Source organism: Papio anubis, chromosome 7 (assembly GCF_008728515.1).
Source record: "Papio anubis isolate 15944 chromosome 7, Panubis1.0, whole genome shotgun sequence".
Taxonomy (NCBI): Eukaryota; Metazoa; Chordata; class Mammalia; order Primates; family Cercopithecidae; genus Papio; species Papio anubis.
In genome coordinates this window covers 117,198,870-117,222,045 of record NC_044982.1, presented here as the reverse complement: position 1 = coordinate 117,222,045, position 23,176 = coordinate 117,198,870, and the positions used below count along the sequence as shown (strand labels likewise).

Sequence of the window (23,176 nt, the reverse complement as noted above, 5' to 3'; positions counted from 1 at the left end):
AGTATCTTTCTTATTAATAAAATAAACATTTATTAAAGAAATTATCCATAATCCCATATTAGCATTAAAAACAAGGGCTACCTTAATACATTTTTTCCAAATACAAATAAAAAGCTATAATCCTAACTTTTATACATGTGTCATTATGAAGCAAACACACAACAAAGTTTGCTTATAATATGAATTTTCAATTAGACTTTATACTTCTTTCTCAAGAATGAGCAGCAAAGAATATATAATTGTGGGAAATAAAAAACTTCGAATGATGACTGTCAACCAGATGAAATTGATCACTTTAGTCACTCAATAGCAGGGAATTCCCAGTTTCCCAAACCTGTAGTATTCATTTAACTTGTTATTGGTTTTATCCACATCCATTTGTCAACTGGTAGAAGCAAAGCCGTAAGATACAAAAACAGGGGTCTAACTACTTTTCCACCATTTTTTCCTCTGGCATAGAGAGCTCAAGCCCATCCATCCCTCTGGGAAGCTTGATGATTTTTCCTCCTTGTTTCCTCTATTTTATCCCAGATATGGGAAGATTTTGGTTTCTTATTTTAACTGGGTCTGTTCTATCCTGCCTTAGACTTTCTTCCGAGGACCTCTTTCTATTTTAGTCAATGCTGGTATTTCACCCACATTACCATACACCCACCTTGGATGTATACCCCTGTTGAAGATAGTTGGTATCTTTACATAGTAGCTAACAACTCTCAGGCATACCTGAGAAAAGGCTTGAGAAGAAGGGGTAATCTTCTAACATTAGGATAACATGGAGAATAAGTAATTTTCCCATTTAGAAAGGTCAGTTTTCTGAAAGATGAACTAACTGTTGAGTACTTCTCAAATGTGTTATGCTGCATGCCCAGAAAGTTAAAATAAGAGCTATGGGACTGGGCATGGTGGCTGATGGCTGTAATCCCAGCACTCTGAGAGGCTGAGATGGGAGGACAGATTGAGCCCAGAAGTTAGAGATTACAGTGAGCTATGATCACACCACTCCAGCCTAAGCAACACAGTGAGACCTTGTCTCTAAAATTGAAAAATAAGAACTATTATAAAGTGCCAGGCATCTGCTAGATACTGAAATATAGCAAGTACTTAATATACAACACAGTGGTTAAGACTGTGGACTCTGGAGCAGGACTGCCTGGATTCAACTCTTAGCTCTTCCAGTTACCATCTGTACATTCATAAATAACTTTTCTTTTTTATTTATTTGAGACAGGGTCTCACTCTGTCTCCCAGGCTGAAGTGCAGTGGTGTGGTCACAGCTCACTGTAGCCTCAACTTCCCAGACTCAAGTGATCCTCCTACCTCAGCCTCCCAAGTAGCTGGGACTACAGGCACACGCCTCCATGCCTGGCTAAATTTTATATTTTTTGTAGAGATGGGGTTTCACTATGTGCTCAGGCTGGTGTTGAATTCCTGGACTCATGTGATCTGCCCACCTCAGTCTCCCAAAGTGCTGGGATTACAGGTGTGAACCATTGTGCCTGGCCTAATAAAAAAACTTCCTGTGCCTGAGTTTTCTCATCCATAAATTGGGAATAATAAGTATACCAACTCTCAAAAAACTGTTGTGAGGAGCAACTGACTTAATAACCGTAACATGCTTACTACAGTGCCTTGCATGCAATAAGCACTCAAATATTAGCTGCTATTAGCTATAACCAGTAATACATAGGTTAAATGAATGAATAATGGCTACATTTTTACAGTTTAGAAAACTAAGACTAACCTATGATACACAGTCATTTTTGAGGTGGTTGCTGCTTCACTGTTTTGTGACACATTTTTTGGGAACTTCTATTGTAGGAAAAATGTAACTTTATTTTTTAGTTAAGGAAGGATTTAACAATGCTGGTCCTATCTCATTAGAACATCCAGCCAACAGAATTGACATTATGAATACTACAGGAATAGCAAACTTTCGGAAAGAGTGAACAGAAATTATGAACATAAGCTCCACTCTTTTGTCACTTTTACCATCTGGAAACTGATGAGCTGGAATCACATCTGCGCCTGTGAAGACTGGTGAAACCTCTGACTGGGTAGTAGGCTTCACTCTAGTCGTCTTCTTCTCCCCTTGTTTCCCTTTGGCCCAGAATCTCATCTTAGCTCTCTGAGGTCTGTTTAAAGAAATAAAGGTAAAAATGGAAATTAGAATATCTCAGTGGTAATATTTGTATATATCACTTTAAGCTTTACAAACCTTCTATGTATATTAGCTCATTTAAGCTTCACATTTAAATTAAGTATATTTATCTTTACTTTTGCATTTAAACTTCACCTGGAAGATGAAAAATTATTTAACTTCTCTGGGTTTTGTTATTTCTATATCCAGATGAGGAAACATCTTGAATATAGAAATAACAAAACCCAGAGAAGTTAAATAATTTTTCTAAAATAAAACAGCCACAGAGCAGTGGAGCTAGAATTCTAACTCAAGTTTTCTAATTCCCAAACTGGTTTCTTTTCATTCTTGTCCCCCATCCAGCTTGGATTCAGTATATACACAATTTAACAACAAAGAAAATACTTTTTAAAGAAATCACTAATAATCCTACCACTCTAAAAAACATTAGTTTACCTTTTTTTGTCATTTCCTTCCAGTCTTCATCCATAAGTATGGCAAGTTTTACATCACTGTTATGATGCACACAGAATTTTAAATCTTTCCACTCACCAGTATATAATAAAAGCTTTAATGTCACTATTTTATATTCATGAGTTATTAGTATTATTAATAACAGTCACTTATTTGAACTTGTATCATGCTCCAGGCACAGTGCTTACAAAATTTAATTATAATATCAATTTTTCTTTTATCTTTTTTCTTAAAGACCAGGTGATAGTAACAACTTTGCTTTTAACAAACTAGTATAAATATGACACAGATGAAAAACTGGAGACTTAAATATGAGGTAACTTTCCGAAAGTTTCACAGTGAGTGAAAAATTCAGAACCACATCTATTATATTGTATTGCCTCTTCTTAGTGCTTATATACGCTTTCATAATATACATCAAAGAAGTACCTTGCAATAACAATGGCATGTAGTTACTGACCTCATAGTTGGAGGTTTATTTGTATATTCATTTATCTATTTATTTGTCTGTTCATTCAATTAAAAATTTTTGAGTATGTACTAGGTGACAAGCACTATGCTTTACATATGATATTTCTAATTTTCACAACTACTGTGATAAACAGGTATTATTATCCTTACTTTACACATGAGCAAACTAAGGCTTAGAGGTCCGATGGAGATGGAAGTTAAAATCAAGTCTATCTGGTTTTGAAGCCCATGCTCTTTCTTTCTTCCTTCTTCTTTTCCTTTTTTTATTTTTTTTTAAAAAGCTTATTACTAAACTCATACATTTATACATTAAAAAGAGAAATTGTTCTACATGACTTACTAAAAACAACAGTATCTCTCCGCCATGCTCACCCCATTTTCTGCTCCCTAGAGGCAACACTTTTGAATTGCTTTAACTAATTCTTCTGATATTTAACGTGCTTCTGTAACTATCATACTCATGGCCACAGATAATGATTAGGCATGTTCCACCATTCCAGTCCTAACCCCACCACAAACATGTGCTCCCGAAAGAATTATACTGTAATTTTAGTTAGATCAATATTCAGTATTTACTTTTAATAATACTCAGTATTTATTTTTATTATGTAAATAATATTCAGTTAAGGGATGTAATTCCCTAAACGATCTACTTTATTCTAGAGGATTTTTAAAATTTGCTCATGAAAACTGATTTTTCTTTTGCTCATTTTCTATATACAATTCACCTCCACGTGTTTCCCCATTTCTATCAACTCTCAATACATTCAAATATATTAGGTACTTTCTCAGTTTCATCTTATTGAAAAAAATCTCTCCCAGAGCCTTCTAACTTGCTCCAATTTGGAGTGGTTTCCCTCATTGCTTGCTGTGCAGTTGTTATTTGAAAAGCTACTTTCATCATAACAGAGATTCCTTTTGTCTCTTTTGTTTCATAACATGTCTTTTGGTATGGGTCTGTTTTCATTCATTACGTTGGGCACTCAGTGGCATCTTCGAATCTGGAAAATCATGTCCTTCAGTTCCGTAAAATTTGGCCGAATTATTTTATTAATAATTTATCCTCCATTTTCTTGGCTCTATCTTTCCAAAGTTCCTACCATTGGGTCACTGGATCTCCTGAATGGAGCTTCTAATATTTCCATCTCTTCCATTTCTTCATTTTTTGCTCAACGTTCTGAGATATGTCCTCAACTTTCCTTCTGATTCTTGAGTTGCTCATTTATGTTATCATATTTTTAATTTTCAAAAGCTCTTTTTATTATGAACGTTTCTCTTTCACGCACCATTTGGGTTCATGAATACAATTGTATTTGTTATGCAGAAGGTCTGTTGATAGTTATAGTTGTCTATCTTGAAGTGTTCTATTCCCTGCATAGTTGATTTCTTCCAAGTTGTATTTTATCTGTTAGTTTTGGTTTCAATATAAGGTATTTCCTCAAATGTATGGTGATCAGTGGTATGTGATTAATATTTAAAGTAGGGTTAAAAAAAAAAAAAAAAAAGGCTGCTTGGAAGCTCTAATGTGCCTTGGTGGGGCTGCTAAAGTATGGTCTTCCTTATAGGGTTATCTGGTTGGTTGACTTTGCAGGGAGAGCTCCTGATAGTAAACTCTTTGAACCATTTGCTCAGAGGGTATGGGAAATGAAGAAGGCTGGGAAATCTTAACATTCTGTAAGTAAACAGTCATTAAATCCCTATGTTCCAAATATGTGCCCCAGCCCTCAATTTTACCTAGTAAACTCCAGATCCAGAGATACTCTGTTTTATACTTTCCAGATAATAAATTTCTTGTTCTGCTATAATTAGGGAAGGTCAACCAGTTAGATGTATCTTTCTCAGCTTTACTCAGCTGGATTAGGATTTGGCTTTCTCGTATGTATTAACATATTTAAAATTTAAAGTCCATTTATTTTTTGGATTCCATAGTTTTATTGCAGTTGTCTTCACTTCTGAGTTTTTTTGAAGGGGAGAACAGTCCTTTGTAGATTTTGTCATTTTAGTAATTGTGGGGGAGGATGTGGAAATTAAATATACATAATCTATTATTTCCAGATGTATGTTCTTCTACTGTGTTATATCTTATTTCTCAATATTTGATTTCCAGTATTATCTGCTCTGGATTTGGGTTACCTTAAATTATACCTCTACAGTCAGTGAAAAAGTGGTCTTTAATATGGTTATGAACCAGAAAAATTTCAACATAATCTTATAAGTTTTCAGTGAGGCCCAAATGCTTATACAACATAATGAGGGACAAAGATATTTATTTGAAAAATAAAAATTCCATAAGCTCTCTTAAAGAGAAAAGAATTATCTCCCGAAAGTTCTTTTTGGTTCCATTTCTAAAATACTTACCTCAGAACAGAATCCAAGTCCAAAGCTTGCATCTATTTAGTCTCATCTAAGTAACACTAAATCTTATTTAGTCTCAGCCTCTTTTACAACAAAATACCATAAGTCATATAACGATTTGGAGACTTTCCCCAAATCATACTGCTAAGTATAGAGGGAGATAAAGCTCATTATATTGAAAGGAACCAGTATGTGCCACCCCAAAGTATTCCTCTCTGAGATAAATATTTTTAAGCTAAAGGCAATTAAGAAGTAGATGCAGAAAAGCTCTCTACCCTACTGTTCCCCTAAAAGCAGGATATAAATTTGTAAAGGTGTTCTTTCTTCCCTCTCTACCAACAAGGACAGAAGTTAATCACTGGAGACAGTGTAGACCTTTATCAGCTAAAAATGACATCAGAGGAATCTACTAACTTTACTCCATTAGTTTCCCCATAAATTTACCATCCCACAGTTTTGTCACCTTTGGAAGCCTGAAACTGCTTATCTTTGTCTTGTCACTTCTCTAAAATTTATTGTTCATTGTTGAAGACAATATATAAGTCAGATTCCTAAACCACTGTTTTGAGTTACTTTTCCTCTGTATGACGTGCATATACTATATGCACTAACTTGCGTATTTTTCTCTTGTTAATCTGTCTTTTGTTACAGGATTCTGTCCCAACCATGAACTTATGAGGGTTGAGGGAAATTTTTCTTCTCTTCTCTTCAATACATATCTGAACTACTATGTGCCTATAAACAGTAGGTACTTACCATTTCTTGAAAAACTGGTAAATAAGCTTAATTTCAAAAGTGGCCTATCAATTCCGGTTTTTTAAAAAAGCTCAGTACTTAACTATAGTCAATTATCAAATAAAATTATATTACCCCTATTAACTCTATGTATACTTTATACCTTATATCTGAATCTGAAGCCTTCTGTCTCACTGCCAACTTGGTAATCTCTCCTTGAGACATAGTCTTATGAAGCTTTGCTTGTTCATCAACTGATGAAAATCGCTGTGATGTCTGTAATAATTACATATGTGAAAGATTTAATGCCAAGTAAATATATGATAGCACTGTAATTAAAATTCAGGTTATAGAATTGAGCTATTTAAAAACACACAAAAACATTCATATTATTCAGAGATTCATTGAAATAATAGAGCCTACTGAAAACTCTATATAAAGTAATCTGAAATAAAGAGGACTTGGTCAATGAAATAAACAGGATCTACCAGTTCATATTTTCTGACAATTTAAAAAGGAATCTCAAGTGGAGAGGCAAGAAAGTGAAAACCATTTAAAGACAGAGAGAAAAGATACAGGATCTAATAAATTTAGAGTGCTAACTATTGTTTTTCAAATCTCCTTTTATTTATCCCAAAAGGTGGCTATTACTTTTATGGCTTAATTTGCTATTATAAATTCTTCATGTATCTAATCAATAATTTAAAAGAGATGGAATATACAATGATTTTTAAAGAGCCAAAAGACAAAAGAATAAAGGCTCATTACCATCATTAATGGTCTAAATTATAAACAACTTATAAGGCTATCAAACTGTGACCTGATTTTTAATTGGCAGTTCTTGTTCCATTTGTTTAAAATGTGTCCCTCTAAAGACAATCCTGTCCTGAGGAGAGAATTTCTTGTTATCTATTCAAGTCACTTCCTAATATTTCATTTTTCTGTAGTTATAATATTCTTTCTTTAGTCTTTTGGACTGCGTGACTATGGCCTTATTAACAGAAAGAGGAAATACCCTAAGTTGGCAAAGATGAAGTAATAGGGATCTAGTCTACCCTCTTACATGAAACCAACAAAAAACCCAGACAAAATAATATGAAACCGCAATGTTTAAAACGATGGACAGATATCCCTGACAGATGGGGAAAAAAGGAAGTATGTCCTACACTTGTCCCATCTTACTGCCTTGAGAGTTTCTAGGCCGTGATGCAGAGAGAGGGAAACCAGGTGAAACTTGACAGACTCTCAGTGGAACACATGAAGCTGAAAGTCCAAAGTGAACATGAAGACTAGAGACCAAAAGACAGAGTACTGGAGAGGAGTGAAAAGCACAAAGACAGAACTCTAGAGATCTACAGAAGGTCCACATTGAATATTCAGCTTGAGTACTAATCAACACTTTGTATGAGAAAACAACCCAAGACCAGGAAAAAGATCACTTCAAAGGATTAAAGGTAATTGAGCCCATCACTCACAAAAGGTCAGTAATAGTGTCTATGCCCAAGAGCCAGAGGACATAACTTTATGATTCCCAGGGCACTGGGCAAAGTGTACAGAGGATCTCACCTCAATAGTTAAGAATAATTAGCCTTAGACTGAGTACTGTTTGGGTCTAACAAATCTTTTTTTTTTTTTTAAGAGACAGGGTCTTGCTCTGTTGCCCAGGCTGGAGTGCAGTGATACGATCACAGCTCACTGCATCCTTGCACTCCTGGGCTCCAGTTATCCTCCTGCCTCGGCCTTCTGAGTAGCTGGGACTACAGGCACATGCCTCTGTGCTCAGCTCTTATTTTCCAGACCTCTATGCAAATAAATTGAAAAGTTAGATGAAATTGATAATTTTATAAGAAAAAAGTGTTCGCCAAAATTGACCCTGTTACATAAAAGGTTTAAAAAAGACAAATTTCCCTAGAAGAAAAAAAGGAAAACTTATCAAGGAACTACACCACAAAAAAGTACCACTCCCAGGTGGTTTCATAGAAAAATTCTGCCAAATCTTCAAAGAACAGATAGTTCAATGCTATAAACTGGTCCTTTTTTTTAGAGGAATAAAATACACATATGAATACTAAGTGTATAGTCAACAGTGTGGCTGCTGTCTTAAGGCTGACAATCCAAAACTCTTATGTAATAAACTTTGTTCAATAACAAGCAGTTTTCTACCATGCAAGACCGACCTCAAAATCACCTAGCCCAGGTCCTAAAACTTTATGAATATCCTCTCCTGACTTCTCCCTTGTGAGATATTACTAAGATACAGTCAAAGTGGGTTTTTTCTTACTGTAATAAGCTAATAAACAGCTTTGTTTGATCAACAGGTTTTTCTGGCAGTCCATGGAATAGACATCAGAGAGAAAGAAAATTCAACACAGATAAGGATTAGAGAGTATCTCAGAGAACAGCAGAAACAGGAATATAAGAAGTGACAGCAGTTTGGGGGGAATAATGAGAAATTTAATTTTACTATGCTGGAAGTAATAAAGATTGAAATTCTGGAGAGCTATTCAGGAGTCATATCCATAGAGATGATTGCTTTAAATTTAGGGGATGATAAAAGAAAACTGTATAGAGAAAAGTATAATGTTTCTAATACTAATCCTATAAATAAGGAATAGAAATTATTCTACTAACCCGCTTACCATCCAGAAAACGGAGAAACTAAAAATATATATAAAAGTTACCTTAAAAAAAAAATGTTTAGCAGAACATGCCATTCTTCTTGAATAAATGCCAACATGGTGTGTATAAAAATGGAGTGAGAGCAGCATACAGAAACTAAACAGTTATTCAAATGGCAGAGTTTGAAGTAAGAGGTTAAAAAACACCAAAGTCACTAAGGAGGGAAACTACTACACTTGTTTCCCCTCCCAGAGCAGGTAACAACTGATTAATAATTTAAAAACTCAACAGGTAATGCTTATGAAATCTCCTTCAATTCATTTGTGAAAGTCTTTATCCCATTAGATTGAGTTACTTCACAATTAGAAAGGTCATACAACAATTTCTTCCAAGATTTAATGATACACTTCAGAGTAATAAAATCAGTTTGTTCAGAAAAAAAAAATCCAGTTTTTAAAACTCCATGTACCTAGAAAATCAAATCCATTTAAAATCCAGAAAATATCTGGATTGTGAGACAGCAGTAGATTTTATTTAGACATAATACAACTTCATCTTCACAATATCAGATAATGTTAGAACATGGAATATTCTCAAGATAAATAAAAAGAGAAACACATTTAAAAATTGTTCCTACCCAGCCCATCCCCAACCCCAGTAAGTATCTATCCGCATATTCTACAAAGCAAAGCTTCTTCATGCAGTGTCCACAAGAAACAAGCACCATCACCTGTTCCTAAAATAGCTCGTGATGAAAGAGAAGGAAAGGAGAAAGCTGGAGACATGACTAACACACTGTGCAGGGAAGTGCTCTACAACTACTGGCATGCAGTGACCGTCAAGCAGGTGAACAGAGGCTAGAACACTGAAAGGAGCTGAATGCTCCAAGCAGAAAGCCCAACTTCCTGGTTCATCTCAGTAAAAGTTCCCAGTGTAAAAAAAGTCTATCACCAAAAGGACTAAGGGTTGTTACAAAGGAAACTCTCAGGAACAAAACAGCAGTCATAAATGCCAAAGTTTTTCTGCAAACAATAAATCTATGTATACTAGACAAAGCAGGACTTCTCATTAAAATTAGTTTATTCCATTACATAATTTTGTATTTAACTGTTAATCAGATAACACAGTATATTTCCTTATTTATAAGTCAAATACAGGGCACCTCTAAAATGCTGTTATTTTATTCTACACTGAAGATTTTGGCTCTAATTATATATATTAACAGATACACAGAATGTTTCCAATTTCTGTAATCCTACAGTTCGGCTCAGGTTAATGACTCATTTATCTAATCAGGGGACTTGTCCTGCATTCTTCTCTTTTTGTTGTTTTTGCCTTCATAAAACATCAGTTTTGTCACTTAAAAACTGGGTATACCTCCAACAAAAAAAAAGGCAACAAGATTATTCTGGACAATAGGAGAAATTTCAATTAACTAAATCTTGGACAATTCAAACAGCTTAAAATTTAGTTCAAAGATAGAATATTTAATGAGTCAAATAAAGATCATTCTAAAATTTTTCTCCAATAATTGACAGACACTAAAGAATATTAGAGAGCTCAGTTACAGATATGCATGGAAATAAAACGTTATTTCACTCCACTTCATCAGTGATGTTTTGGTTCATATTAGACATATGGTCCTTACATTATATATTTCTAGGACAATTCCAAAATGAAACTCTTTGCCTTAATATACCTATCAATACACTAATACTTGTCAAACCACATATACACCTGATTTGGGCTGAGAAGATGATATAGTTATATTCTTAGCTTAAAATAGTGCAGCTTTATTCAAACGCAACACCAATGTTATATTGTGTGATTAATGCAAATTCACATTATATATAGCCTTCTATTTGGCTGGGTTGGTCCAGGAAGACACTTTTTGCTCACTATATGTTTAAAAATTCATGTTTATTTCTTATCAGTGAAAAGTGAGGTGGAGGAAGCAAGTTTACAGGCAAAAAATGTAAAAGTGCATTGTAGCTAAAAGCTACTGGATTATTTCAGACCAAGGATCAGTAAACTAAACCAAGGATCAGTAAACGATGGACAACAGGTCAAATACAATCTACTGTCTGTTTTTGCAGTTTTATTACAAGACAGTCATGCCCATTTGTTTACTTAGTGTCTACGGCTGCTTTCACACTATAGTGGCTAAGTTAAGTTGTTAAGTTAGGTAGTTGCAATAGAGACTACATGCCCCACAAAGTCTAAAATATTTATTATCTGACCTTTTACAGAAAAAATGTAAGGACCACTGCTCTAGACCTTTTAAGATACAACATGGAAAATTTCTACATTAGTGCTAAGTCAAATAATCTTAATTTTGCCTAATTTATACCTTTTTAAAGTGCCATTTATTTGAGTTCTATTAAATTAAGGTTTAGCTTAGTTGCTGTGTTCACTGAGGTTTCCCATGTACAAACCATTACATGGGAAGAAGCTGTGAAGGTTAGCTTTAGATTAGCAAAGACTATTTCCATCAGATTTGCTTGCTATTTTTCTTATATTGCTGTAAAATTACCATTTCGGAGTCACTGTGAGAGGCCTGATCCAGGCTGGGTGTAGGCCCTAGCTCACAGTGAGAAGCTTGGTCAAGGGAGAGAAGGGGCTCAATAATGTCATCGTAATCATCTTCCTCTGTATCCCCCTCCCCATCGGCAAAAGTACCTCTAGTCAAGAAATCGGAGCGCGTCCGCGCCATTCGAGCTTTCTTTTTATGGGCCGGTCTGGCAACCTGCTTGACCAAATGATAAAACAAACAACACAACAATGTTTGGGTTTTTTTTTCTTTGTGAGATGATGCCAATGAAAGACATCAGAGGGCTCATGAATTTCTTGAAATATCCCTCCACCCCACCATGCCCTTTCCACTAGGAGAAGTGACAGGGATGACCAAAAGGAATTTGATACATTACTCTGAACGAAGGACGAGAATGAAAGCTAAATCTACACTGTTCTACATAGCCAAAGAAGTCATCTTTCACTGCCATAATAAGTCAACAAAGTCACTTGCACAAATTGCCTTCTTTTTCTTAGCAACTGGGTTCTTAGGCACCATTCCCTGCCTGGAGTACACCTCCATAATTATAACAATCTCAGCTCATGGCTTCTTTCTCTAAAAACACTTGGGAGTAAATGGGTAGATGAGGTGCTCTACCTACAAGAATAACAATTTCCAAAATAATGTACATCTCTTTTGCATAGAAGATAGATAAACAAGACCCAATACTTACCTCTCTTTGGCCTGGCCCAGCTAACTTCACAGGTTTCCATGCTGGTTCATCTTCTTTACGGAGTTGAGGATTTTTACTGTTTAAGGCTTCTTTGCTGACACTTTAAATAAAACAATGAAATTACGTTTCAGTTCTTGGCAGATATCCCATGGCAGCCAGGTTAAAGACTTCCAGCAAATTCTATAAATATTTTCAGGTCTTAGTCAATTCCCAAGACACTAAGTCATATTTTTTCTGCTTAGCTAATTAGTAATAATAATCCTGAGCCTACACATATGACTGAATTACTAGAGGCCTTGTCCTGATGATCAGTGGGTATATTCCACTATGAATATGACATGTTTAAGAATACTAGTTGCAAAATAAAACTCAAGAAATAAAATAGATCTGATGATGAGGAAAGGAAAATACCAAATTCCTGAATCTTTAGAATACTAGTCTTACAAGGGGCCTTTCCATCTAATCATTATAAAATATCTGAAAAATAGCCATCCAGTGATGAGGATCTCATTATATTTTATACTGAGATAGTTCCTATTGGTTAGAAAACTCCTTCTGAAATCTCTCTTTGTAGCTTTCGTCCATTGTCTGAGTTTTAAAACTTGACGTTGAGGCCGGGCGCAGTGGCTCATGCCTGTAATCCCAGCAGTTTGGGAGGCCGAGGCAGGCGGACCACCCGATGTCAGGAGTTTGAGACCAGCCTGGTCAACATGGCAAAACTCCGTCTCTACTAAAAATACAAAAATTAGCTGGGTGTGGTGGCAGGTGCCTGTAATCCAGGTACTTGGGAGGCTGAGGCAGGAGAATCACTTGAACCCAGGAGGCAGAGGTTGCAGTGAGCCAAGATCGTGCCACTGCATACTCTAGCCTGGGTGACAAGAGTGAAACTCTGTCTGAAAAAACCCAAAAAACAAACAAAAGGCTTCATGTTGAATAGAATAAAATCAACACTGGCAGGATAAGAAGTTGTTATCAAACTTAAAGTATGCTCCAGACCATACAGGTATTACAGTGTTAGCTTATGAAAACTTAATTTTGATTGAATAACTGTATGATGAGACTATTTTATCATTAAATTCTGGGCAGAAATAGATGTCAGAATCTGATGAAAAAGTGTATATAACCTGCACCTTCATGGCCCCAATTACCTATATTAACTCAGTACCATAAGTCTCAACAACAACATATTGATAATCTCTCCTGAGTAGAACTGTAAGCTCCTTGAGAATCATATCTTACTTCCAAGCATAGTGCTGGCTAAAATTAGACACTAACTTATGATACTAGTTGGTAGATTAATTGTTCTTCCATTCAAAATCTTTCATTTAATTTTTATAAAAGAAAGTCTAGGAGACATAAGAAATTATCTTGCCCTTTGCCTCTATGCAATAAGCCCGAAACAAATACAAATAGATGCAATCTTTGCTAGCTAAAGTCTTCACAGAGATCTCCCTTTTTGTATGTAATATATGTAAGCCTAGCAATCCTAGCTTGTCCTAAAGGATTCTCTTCTGGCTATCAAAATCACTCTTGCCACAGTTGAGCCTATTGGACCTTCATTTATCCTCCAAAGAGAAACAACGATTAATAGAATCTTGATAGTACTTGACCACTGCAATTAACCTTTTAACTCACAGCAATTTTTAGACTTCACTATGATTTTTTTTGTCCTCTCTCATTAAACAGTTAAAAACTACTGTGTACTCATCATGATCCACTACAGTACAAAAGGGACACTAACCTAGTATTACTTTCTAATCATAAAACCCAATGCCGATCCTTAATGATAAAATGCAAGTTCTAGTCCCAGCCATTTCTCTAAATATATGATCTTGAATAAGTCATTTCACCTCTATGGGCCCCAGTGGCCTTATCTATAACATGTGGGAACTAGACTACATAATTCAGAAGCACCAACATTTATGATTCTACAAAATGTTCATGTTTCTAGAATTACTTATACAATAGGACGAGATTTAAAGTATGAATTTTATCTGTAGAGTTTAATATAATCTAATATACAATAATTTTAAAGATAAGTAGACCATTAATAAAGCAATAAAGGAAATCAGCTCAAATAGACCTACAACTATGTATCTTGGAAAAATAAGATAAATAATTCACAAGGATGATTAATATTTTTTGGAATCTACAATTAAGTTTTCTACAAAACAAATTCATGGATCCCAACAGCTACTTTGTAAGTGTATACATCTATAATACAAACACACACATAAATGTCATAATTAACAGACATTAAAGAAGAATATTAAAGAGCTCACTCACAGATATGCATGGAATAGCATGTATCACTAAACTTAGAATGACAGGGAATATGTTTTTAACACTCTCTTATAGGTGCATATGCTACACAGAGCCTTTGAACTTCTGGGAAATCTGTAGATTAATGGGTGGGAATAATACTTAAAGCTGTCACTAAGCTCAACTGCACTTTATAATACTATAGAAACTCTTGGTGGAAAAATAAATTATTGATCATCTCTTGCCCACATTTACAAAGGATTTCTCTAAAATCCATATGAAATTTTAAAGGGTGGAACATTTAAATGTTCGGGTTATACATAAAAGGAGAGAAAAGGTTATTTTCATTGTTAATGTAAAATTTATTTTCTTAGCCCAAAGATACAGCCCTCCTTTCATTTCAATGACATTCTCCCACAAGAACCAAAAGAATCTACCAAATACAAAGACAATACAAGTATCTTCAATTTTGTTAAATTTGTTTTTATGTACCACTTAAAAATGCTTTTCTCATGACTACCACTAGTTTAAAAAAGTATAAAGAAATTCTACTCAGGGCTGGGCATGGTGGCTCACACCTGTAATCCCAGCAATTTGGGGGGCAGAGGCAGGTGGATAACCTGAGGTCAGGAGTTTGAAACCAGCCTGACAATAAGGTGAAACCGTCTCTACTAAAAATACAAAAATTAGCCAGGCATGGTGGCGTGCACCTGTAGTCCCAGCTACTCAGGAAGCTGAGACAGAAGAACTGCTTGAACCCAGGAGGCAGAGGTTGCAGTTAGCTGAGATCACACCACTGCACTCCAGCCTGGGTGACAGAGTGAGACTCCATCTATTAAAAAAAAAGAAAAAAGAAAAAAAAGAAATTCTATTTATATGAGGTATAAAAAGTAAACTCTTGGAAACAGAAAGTAGAATGATGGTTGGCAGGGGCTAGAAGGAAAAGCAGAGTTGTTCAATGGGTACAGAGTTTTATTTTACAAGAAGAAAAAGTTCTAGAGATCTTCTGCAAAACAAACAGTTAACACTACTGTACTGTATTATTTAAAAATGGTTAAGATGGGAAACTTTATGTTATGTGTTTATCACACACAAAGAAGTAAAATGAATGTAATGATGATCATAAATAGGCCGACAGCTGTAACAAAACAAATTAACTTCTTTAAAGCCTGAAATGAACAACCTTGGACTACTAAACCTCACAGCTGTAAAGCAACCAGTATTCGGTGAATGCCTACTATGTTTACAGGCACTGTACTGCCCTTCACAAATGCTTCTCACTTAATGGGGAGGAACCCAGTATTTACTCTGCTATTCATGATTAGTCAAGGATTCCTAGGGTATAACTACAACCAACTTCAGGTGATGGTAGAGTCAACAATTAGGGAATATTTTTACAAAGAGAAAATGGCCAAGTTGAGCAGCCACTTTACACAAACAGTTGGAGCAGAACAAGGCACCTTAATAAAAATACTCCAAGAAGTTTCCCATTTATACATAAACATAAATAAACATTTCACTTACAGGGGAATATTCATATTGTCCTTTGGAGTGAAGAAAATGGGCCTAGTATTTCCCTCTCTGGAAAGGTCATCAGAATTGTGGCTATAAGACTGAGTTGGCCTAAAGTGTTCTCTTTTTGAAATGCGATTATTAGAGAGTTTACAGGCTACATTCAGCTGGGCACCCATTCTGTCTGTCTTGGATAATTCCTTAACAGTACTAGATTGGCATGGACTTCCTTTTCTTTCAAAGAACACGGTGACAGGTCTATCCTTTGGGGGTAAGCGAGCAGAGGAGCTGTCTTTCTGGGCAAGAGCTGCATCTTTTACTGATAGGGACCCCAGTACGTTAAGTTCTCCCTTATTTGAGGTATTTAAGCTGAGGAGAGAGGATGGCCTCTCTACTCTCTGCTTTGACTGATAGGAAGATGGTGCCACCAAACACTCTCCAATTCTTGGCTTTTCAATTGTCTTGAACGCTTTGCGCTCCTTCTCTAAAATATCTGTTTGCTGGCGAATCTGTTCCATCATCTCTTTTTCATTCTGTTGCTGCAACTGCTTTTGCCTTTCTTCCTTCTCAGTGTTTAGCTTTTCTAACTTCTTAAGTATAGGATTAGAAGACTCTGTATTCAAAGGAGGAACAATTTGATCTTCTCCTGAGCAGTGATACCTTCTAGTTTCCCTGTTGATATCCAAAGTAAGAGCTTCCCCTGGTGTGTCTTCATTTTCCAATAGTTTGTTTCTTTGGATACTTGTGTCTAGTTGGGAATTTGTTTTCAGTGGGTCTTGTTGGGGGATATAAAAAAAAGTAGGCAGACTATTTGAAATGAAGGAGTCTTTCAGCTGTGGTTTACAGGTAATAGACTCAGAACTGCAGACCACCTTTTCCTTCATAGTTCCATCCTTCAAATGCTCTGCATAGCTAGTCTCATTTGAGGCACTGAGGGCATTGTCCCGTGAATCAAATTTTGGACTGCTGGATATCTTAGGTGATGGAAACAGCAAGTCTCCTTCATCTGAAATTACAGATTCTAGTTTGCTCTTTTGGCTTTCCTCAGAGCTCAGAAGTTCCAAGCTTCCTTGAGAGCTCTCACTATCAGGTGTACCCCGTGGAGATTGAAGGCCTTCAGGCACCAATTCTGTAGACCATCTGCGATCCTCTGAAGGAGAAACACCACCAAGAGAACGAACTTTCAGCAATTCTAAGCTAAATATAGCTTGCTCTAGTTCTCTCATTCTCCTACTTTCTCTTTTAGCCCGGCCTACTTTTTTCTGATGGAGATCCTCCAAGGATCTGGGTCTGTCTCTTACAAGCACATCTTCCTGCAAGTCCACACCACTCCGGCTTTGGGCTCTCTCCTGCTGCTTGTTTGGTGACTCCTTCAAGCAGTCCACCGAACTTTCATGGCTAATTCGATTACTCTCTGTTACAGATTTACATTCCTCTATGGCTTTTACTCTGTTGTCAAAAGAACAATCCTCCCATTCTGAAGGGTCTGAACCCTGAATTTCCAGAGATCCATATCCTTTAATATTCACCAATCCAAGTTCTGGTTTTGTTTCTCTTAGCCTTTGTTCTTTTAAAGCTTTAAATCTATATAAAAACAGACAAAATGGGTTACAGAAATATCTTAGTTACCACTGAAGAGAACATACTTCCTGAGAATTTAAGAAAAAATGCAGTTATAAAATCTTTTTACAATACCTAAGTACTTCTTAAATTAACTTGAATGCACATTTTACAATTTTCCTATTTCCATGAGTCAGATGATATTTCATTAAGTGTATAACTTCTACCTGGGCATTTCAGTCAAAATGTAAACTAATTCAGAAGTAAAGCTCTCACTTTAATATTAGCTTTATTTTAAAGTAAACCTCAAACTAAAGTGAAATTTTAATTTAAGTGTGAAATTACAGTTTCTGAAAGTAAAAACAGTTGAATATTGCCAATTTTGTAAGATTCGGCCTAATGTAAAAGTTAATTCTTAGCAGTTATGATCACAGACCATGTAGATTTTCGATCCAATTTAATGCAATAAAACCTTATTTAACTTCCATTATAGACAATACAATGTGGGTTAAAATCAGTAAAAGTATCACAGTATAGTGGAAAAGAAATTGTATACAACCAATTCTAATACAAATTAGACAAGTGTTAACGCAGAGGTATAAACAAAGCACTTGGGAAGAAAGAAAAAAAGCAAGTATTATAGTATAGTATAGAGATTACCTTTGTCTTGCTCTGAATCCTCTACATGTTGATTGCAAAAGGATAATTTTTTTCCTTTGTTCTTGGTACCTTTTACTTTCCCTGTAGGCTTTCCATCTTGCTTGTATGCAAATAGCAGCCATGTGCCTACGCCTATAGTGATCTCTCCATTTCTGCTGGATAACGATGGCTGCAGCCCGTAGCTCCAAGTACCGCTGCCTCTCTAAGTGAGCACGCCAGGAAGCTTGGAGAAGAGCAGCTGCACTAGCCATAACAAAAGCATCCTTCTGCACAGCTGCATCTCTGACTTGCTTCCGATTTAGGTAATTCCTCCAGAATCTCTGTGGGGAAGACAAAATAACAGAAACTGGTTGTCATATCTTACATTGCATTTTCACAGGAAAAAAAGAGAATAAATTTCTTATGTCATAATTACAGGTTAAGTGCCTATGCAGCTAAATTCTTGGTGATGAAAAATAACTTTTCTGGCCAGGCGCGGTGGCTCACGTCTGTAATCCCAGCACTTTTGGAGGCCAAGGCAGGCGGATCATGAGGTCAGATCGAAACCATCCTGGCTAACAGTGAAACTAAAATACATCTCTACTAAAAATACAAAAAAAAAAATTAGCTGGGCGTGGTGGTGGGCGCCAGTAGTCCCAGCTACTGAAGAGGCTGAGGCAGGAGAATGGCATGAACCTGGGAGGTGGAGCTTGCAGTGAGCTGAGTTCACGCCACTCCACTCCAGCCTGGGCGACAGAGAGAGTCTCTGTCTCAAAAAAATAAAAAATAAAAAAATTAGTTTTCTATAAAAGCAGAAAGTGCAACTGAAAAAGATAAATAGAAAAAAGTTTTCTCTTCCAGATATGTTTGGCTAAAACAGCTATTTTAAATACTATAACCTTGATGGAGTTAATTACAGAACTTAATTTAAAGTTTTTGGATGATTCATGTCCTTCAAATTATTAATAATTTTAACATATTATATTCTTTTGTTACAATTTGCCCAAATAACACTAATGGGTTTAAGGTAATCCTGACACACATTCCAAAGATGAAGATACTAAAGATTTTCTTGCACAAATGGAAAAGGTATTATGGAAATGATATAAATCAATGAGGGCATTAATAAAACAAATAAATGTAAAACAAGGTACCTATCATCCAAAATGAGTGTCTAAAACTAACAGTATATATAAACTCTCAAACATCACTCCAAAAACTGTTAAATAAAAACAACTATGTCAACAAATATTAGGTAACTCCTTAGCCCCTACTCAGACCTCACAAGACATTATAACTACAAATTCAATTTAATTTAAATTCAATGGAATCAATATTTATTAATAGTCTATTATATGCCAGATAATCTGTTGGGTGTTATGAGCACTTCAAAAGTGGGTATGACATATTCTCATTTCTAAAGTTTACATTATTATTGAAAATGTTTTACAGTAAAAAGGTTCTGGTTACTAAACAAAGGCCAAATAAATTAGTCAATCTCATGCAAAGAATCCTTTGCTTCTCACCTGGATAATAACAGATGCTTGTCTCAGATGGAGGAAATGCTGCCTACACAGCAAGACCCTGAACCATCGCTGCAACAATATGATTCTGCGGAGCACTTCTTGGTGAAGCAGATCTTGTAAGTGCTGTCGTTCCTGCTCCTTTAGAAAGACCTACCAAAAGGAAGATGAGGAATGCAGTGAAAGAAGAAATGAGAAATTTATTTCATGAATCATCCTTTCTGTGATAAGCTTTTAGAGAAGAACACAGTGGCAGGCATGTAAATGAAGTACTGATAAATATTCCTACAGATTTATCCAAAGTAGTCCTTCTCAAATTGAAATGGAGACAGTAGAATAAGGAAGGTGAGCTGGGTGTGGTGCTACATGCCTATACTCCTAGCTACTCAGAAGGCTGAAACAGGTGTGTTGCTTAAGCCCAGGAGTTCAAGTTCTATGGCAAAATAGAGAGATCCGGTCTCAAAAAAAAAAAATAAAAAGACAGAAAAAAAGGAAAGTAAGCAAGGGAGGAAGGGAGAGAGAAATGACAAGGTCAGCAAGAGTATCAAAATTCCAGCACCAGAGATTATGCTACATTACTCCATTGGGGAAACCATTGCTATAAGTAAATGTATTACTGGTAATAAATCATATTTTTCAAAGGTGTTGCGGTGGGGAAAAAAGTTGAAAACCACAGATCTTGAAGCTTGAATCATATCATGAATAAACCAATGATAAGTCTTTTTGAAATCCAGAGTGCATTAAGCTTCTCACTGTCCAAAGTTATTAATAAGTTTATTTTATTTACTCCTTCATTCCACTAATGTTTAGGGCTTGGGAGGCTGCAAAGGTGAAGGAGACATATCCCTTTAGAAACAGGAATTATACCTCTCATTTGAGAGCAGGTAGATATTATATACCCAAAGAGGAAGATGGTAAACTAATAAGGGCCAGAGACAAAAGATCCCACCTGAGTAACACAAACAGTTGAAAATAATAATAAAGGCATGCACAGGAGACAATGGGACAATTAATCTCCATAAAAAAAGATATTAAGTAATGTGAAGCCACAATATGAAGGTTCTCAAAAAAGAGAAAGATGTTTGTATTTAATGAGGAGGTTATGAGGGGGTTATTATCAAGCAGGAGGCAGACATAAAGAACTAAGTATATTAAGATAATAATTTTAAAATTATGAGTAGAATAAATGGAATGACAAATACACTAGAATCAGGTAAGTAAGCTGTTCACTGTATAAGCAATGTAGATGAGAAGAGATAAGGAATAAAAATAAAATGGAAGCAGTAGTAATGGAGAAACAGAAAGTGATGTGAGAATCTCTTTGTAAAAGGAAAAAAAATCCCTAAAACTTTGTGAAAGGATTAAAGCGAATGGTATGCTAAAGACAATTATGGTTTCTAGACTGAGAAACTGGAAAAGGGATGACAGAGAAAGAAAGTATTTGATAAATTTAAGACCAGATGAATCTTAAATTCATCTTGGGCAAGCTGACTTGGAGATTACAGTAGAACATCTATGGAAAGATGATTTTTAGGCAGTTAAAATTAGAACTACAGCACTGGCCAGAGCTCTGTGATTAATACTGACTATATAATTAAATAAAAACCTGGGTCTAACCAATTGTCTTTTGATATCTGATTCACTATCTTTTAAATAAACAATCTCATAGGCAAAAATTATTATTTTTTAAATAAATGCACTCAATTTTGACAAGAGCTATACAGATTATATTTACCATGGTTTTTCCAACTTGATAATTATCTGGATTAAGATTTATTTTCCTGAAGAAATCCTGAATGTTAAATTTGGATGGAATAATATTTCGGGGAAGAAGTACATGGAAGTGGCTCACAAAATCCTGAAAAATAATTAAAAAATTGTAAAATCAGAAAGTAGTATATGTAAACAAGACCTTAAACTAATTATCATTTTATTAATCTTTTCCTCTTTCTTTTAAACAGGGTGAAACCAAGAAGTGCATGTTAATTTAAGATATAATAAAAGGTTAATTCGAAAAACATAGGAGGCAGAGAAAGATATTGGGTTCTACATATCATATCATCAAAAGGGAATGAGAGGAAAAAAAAAAGGGCAGAGGCTAATTATCCCTTTTGAGGAAGCTTTATAGAAGACCAAAGAAAAAGTTATTTAACAAGCACCTAAAATTTCTATCAGGGAAAAAAAAAGCAAACGTGGCAGGATAACTGAGAATGAGGCTTTCTGTCCCAGTAACAGCAAAGACTTGCTCAGTTGCTGAACAGCTTCAATACAATTTCCATACCCACAGCAGCAATTGCTGATAAGAGTAGCTGTGAGCCTTCTTGGCAGCTTACTATGAAAGAAAATCCTGCTGAGAAAACTTCAGGAAAAACCAAATGGAATCTTTTCACTAGATAGTTCTCATTGAAATATTTCAGTTACTGGAGAGGTCAGTGCAAAGAATTGTTATATCAGGAGTAAACTTAGTATTAGCAAACATTCTGATCAAATGAGAATAACCAAGTACTGGATTCTATTACAATAATCTTAATGAGATTGCTGCCATTCAATCAAAGTAAATACTGTCTATCCCTTTTCAATTCCGTATACAAAACGTGAAATGGAAAGGAAGAATTAAGAGAAATAAGTAAGCCCTAAAGAAATAATAAGCAAGATATGTGGGAATCATTTACTTGATGTGTCTAAATATGTAAATATCACTATAAAAACAGAACCTGGAAAGAATATTTGGAGCTGTATCCTGATTGGCGAATTCGAACTGTTTCCAGCATTCCAGTGTATCGAAGCTGTCTAAGTACCAAGGCATCATTGAACCTTAAGGGCAGCTAAAGCAAATGGAAAAAAGATTAACCCAGAACAGTAGATCTCCAAATTATCTGTTTATAAGCATGGCTAACTGTTGAGTATCTAGAGATTGATTGGAGGTTGTCTGGTTAAGATATATAACAACTAAGCTGATAGGTAAGGCAAGCTCACCTCTCAGCTGGTAGCTTCAGAGAAGTTCTGACTGCCCAACCCTAGGGAAAAGAAAGAAACCAAGCTTCCAGGCTTCTCTGGTTGTGAAGAGAGAGGACCTTAAAAGCTCAAAAAGAATGTAATCACCCCCAGAGGCCACATAGTCCAATCACTACAAAATCTGTAACAAGATAACCTACAACTGGGTGTGGTGGCTCACACCTGTAATCCCAGCACTTTGGGAGGCCAAGGTCACTTGAGGTCAGGAGTTCAAGACCAGCCTGGCCAACGTGGCAAATCCCTGTCTCTACTAAAAATACAAAAATTAGCTGGGTGTGGTGGTGCACACCGGTAGTCCCAGTTACCTGGGAGGCTGAGACAGGAGAATTGCTTGAAACCAGGAGGTGGAGATTGCAGTGAGGTGAGATCATGCTATTGCACTCCAGCCTGGGCGATAGAATGAGACTCTGTCTCAAAACAAAACAAAACAAAAAAAAAAAGAAAAGAAAAGAAAAGAAAAGAAAACTCTTTTCTGACAGGACTTCAAGACGTATTTGCTTCTCAAATTCTGGGTGATGCTAAATCAAATCCATATAAACACCTTACAAGCAGGTAAATATGGAAAAATCCATTGAAAGTATTTATAAAACACTATTTTCCTTATAAATATTATAGTTAGTGCTTCCCCT

The 23,176-nt window shown here is 35.7% G+C and overlaps 1 protein-coding gene across 12 annotated transcripts in view; it reads right to left on the bottom strand.

The window, feature by feature from the left end:
* MYO9A (myosin IXA) overlaps nt 1-23,176 on the bottom strand; it is a 301,131-nt gene that overhangs the window by 69,602 nt on the left and 208,353 nt on the right. For 8 of the 12 annotated variants that reach the window (XM_031669215.1, XM_021941798.1, XM_031669218.1 and 5 more), the window contains 9 exons: nt 22,247-22,357; nt 21,268-21,390; nt 19,536-19,685; nt 18,031-18,350; nt 15,823-17,394; nt 12,037-12,136; nt 11,325-11,540; nt 6,336-6,448; nt 1,990-2,132 (listed from right to left, as the gene is read on the bottom strand). In XM_031669215.1, the coding sequence (XP_031525075.1) occupies nt 1,990-2,132; nt 6,336-6,448; nt 11,325-11,540; nt 12,037-12,136; nt 15,823-17,394; nt 18,031-18,350; nt 19,536-19,685; nt 21,268-21,390; nt 22,247-22,357 (2,848 nt within the window). The remainder of the gene's footprint in view (nt 1-1,989; nt 2,133-6,335; nt 6,449-11,324; nt 11,541-12,036; nt 12,137-15,822; nt 17,395-18,030; nt 18,351-19,535; nt 19,686-21,267; nt 21,391-22,246; nt 22,358-23,176) is intronic. The other 4 variants (XM_021941799.1, XM_021941802.2, XM_031669221.1 and 1 more) reach the window with 2 other exon arrangements.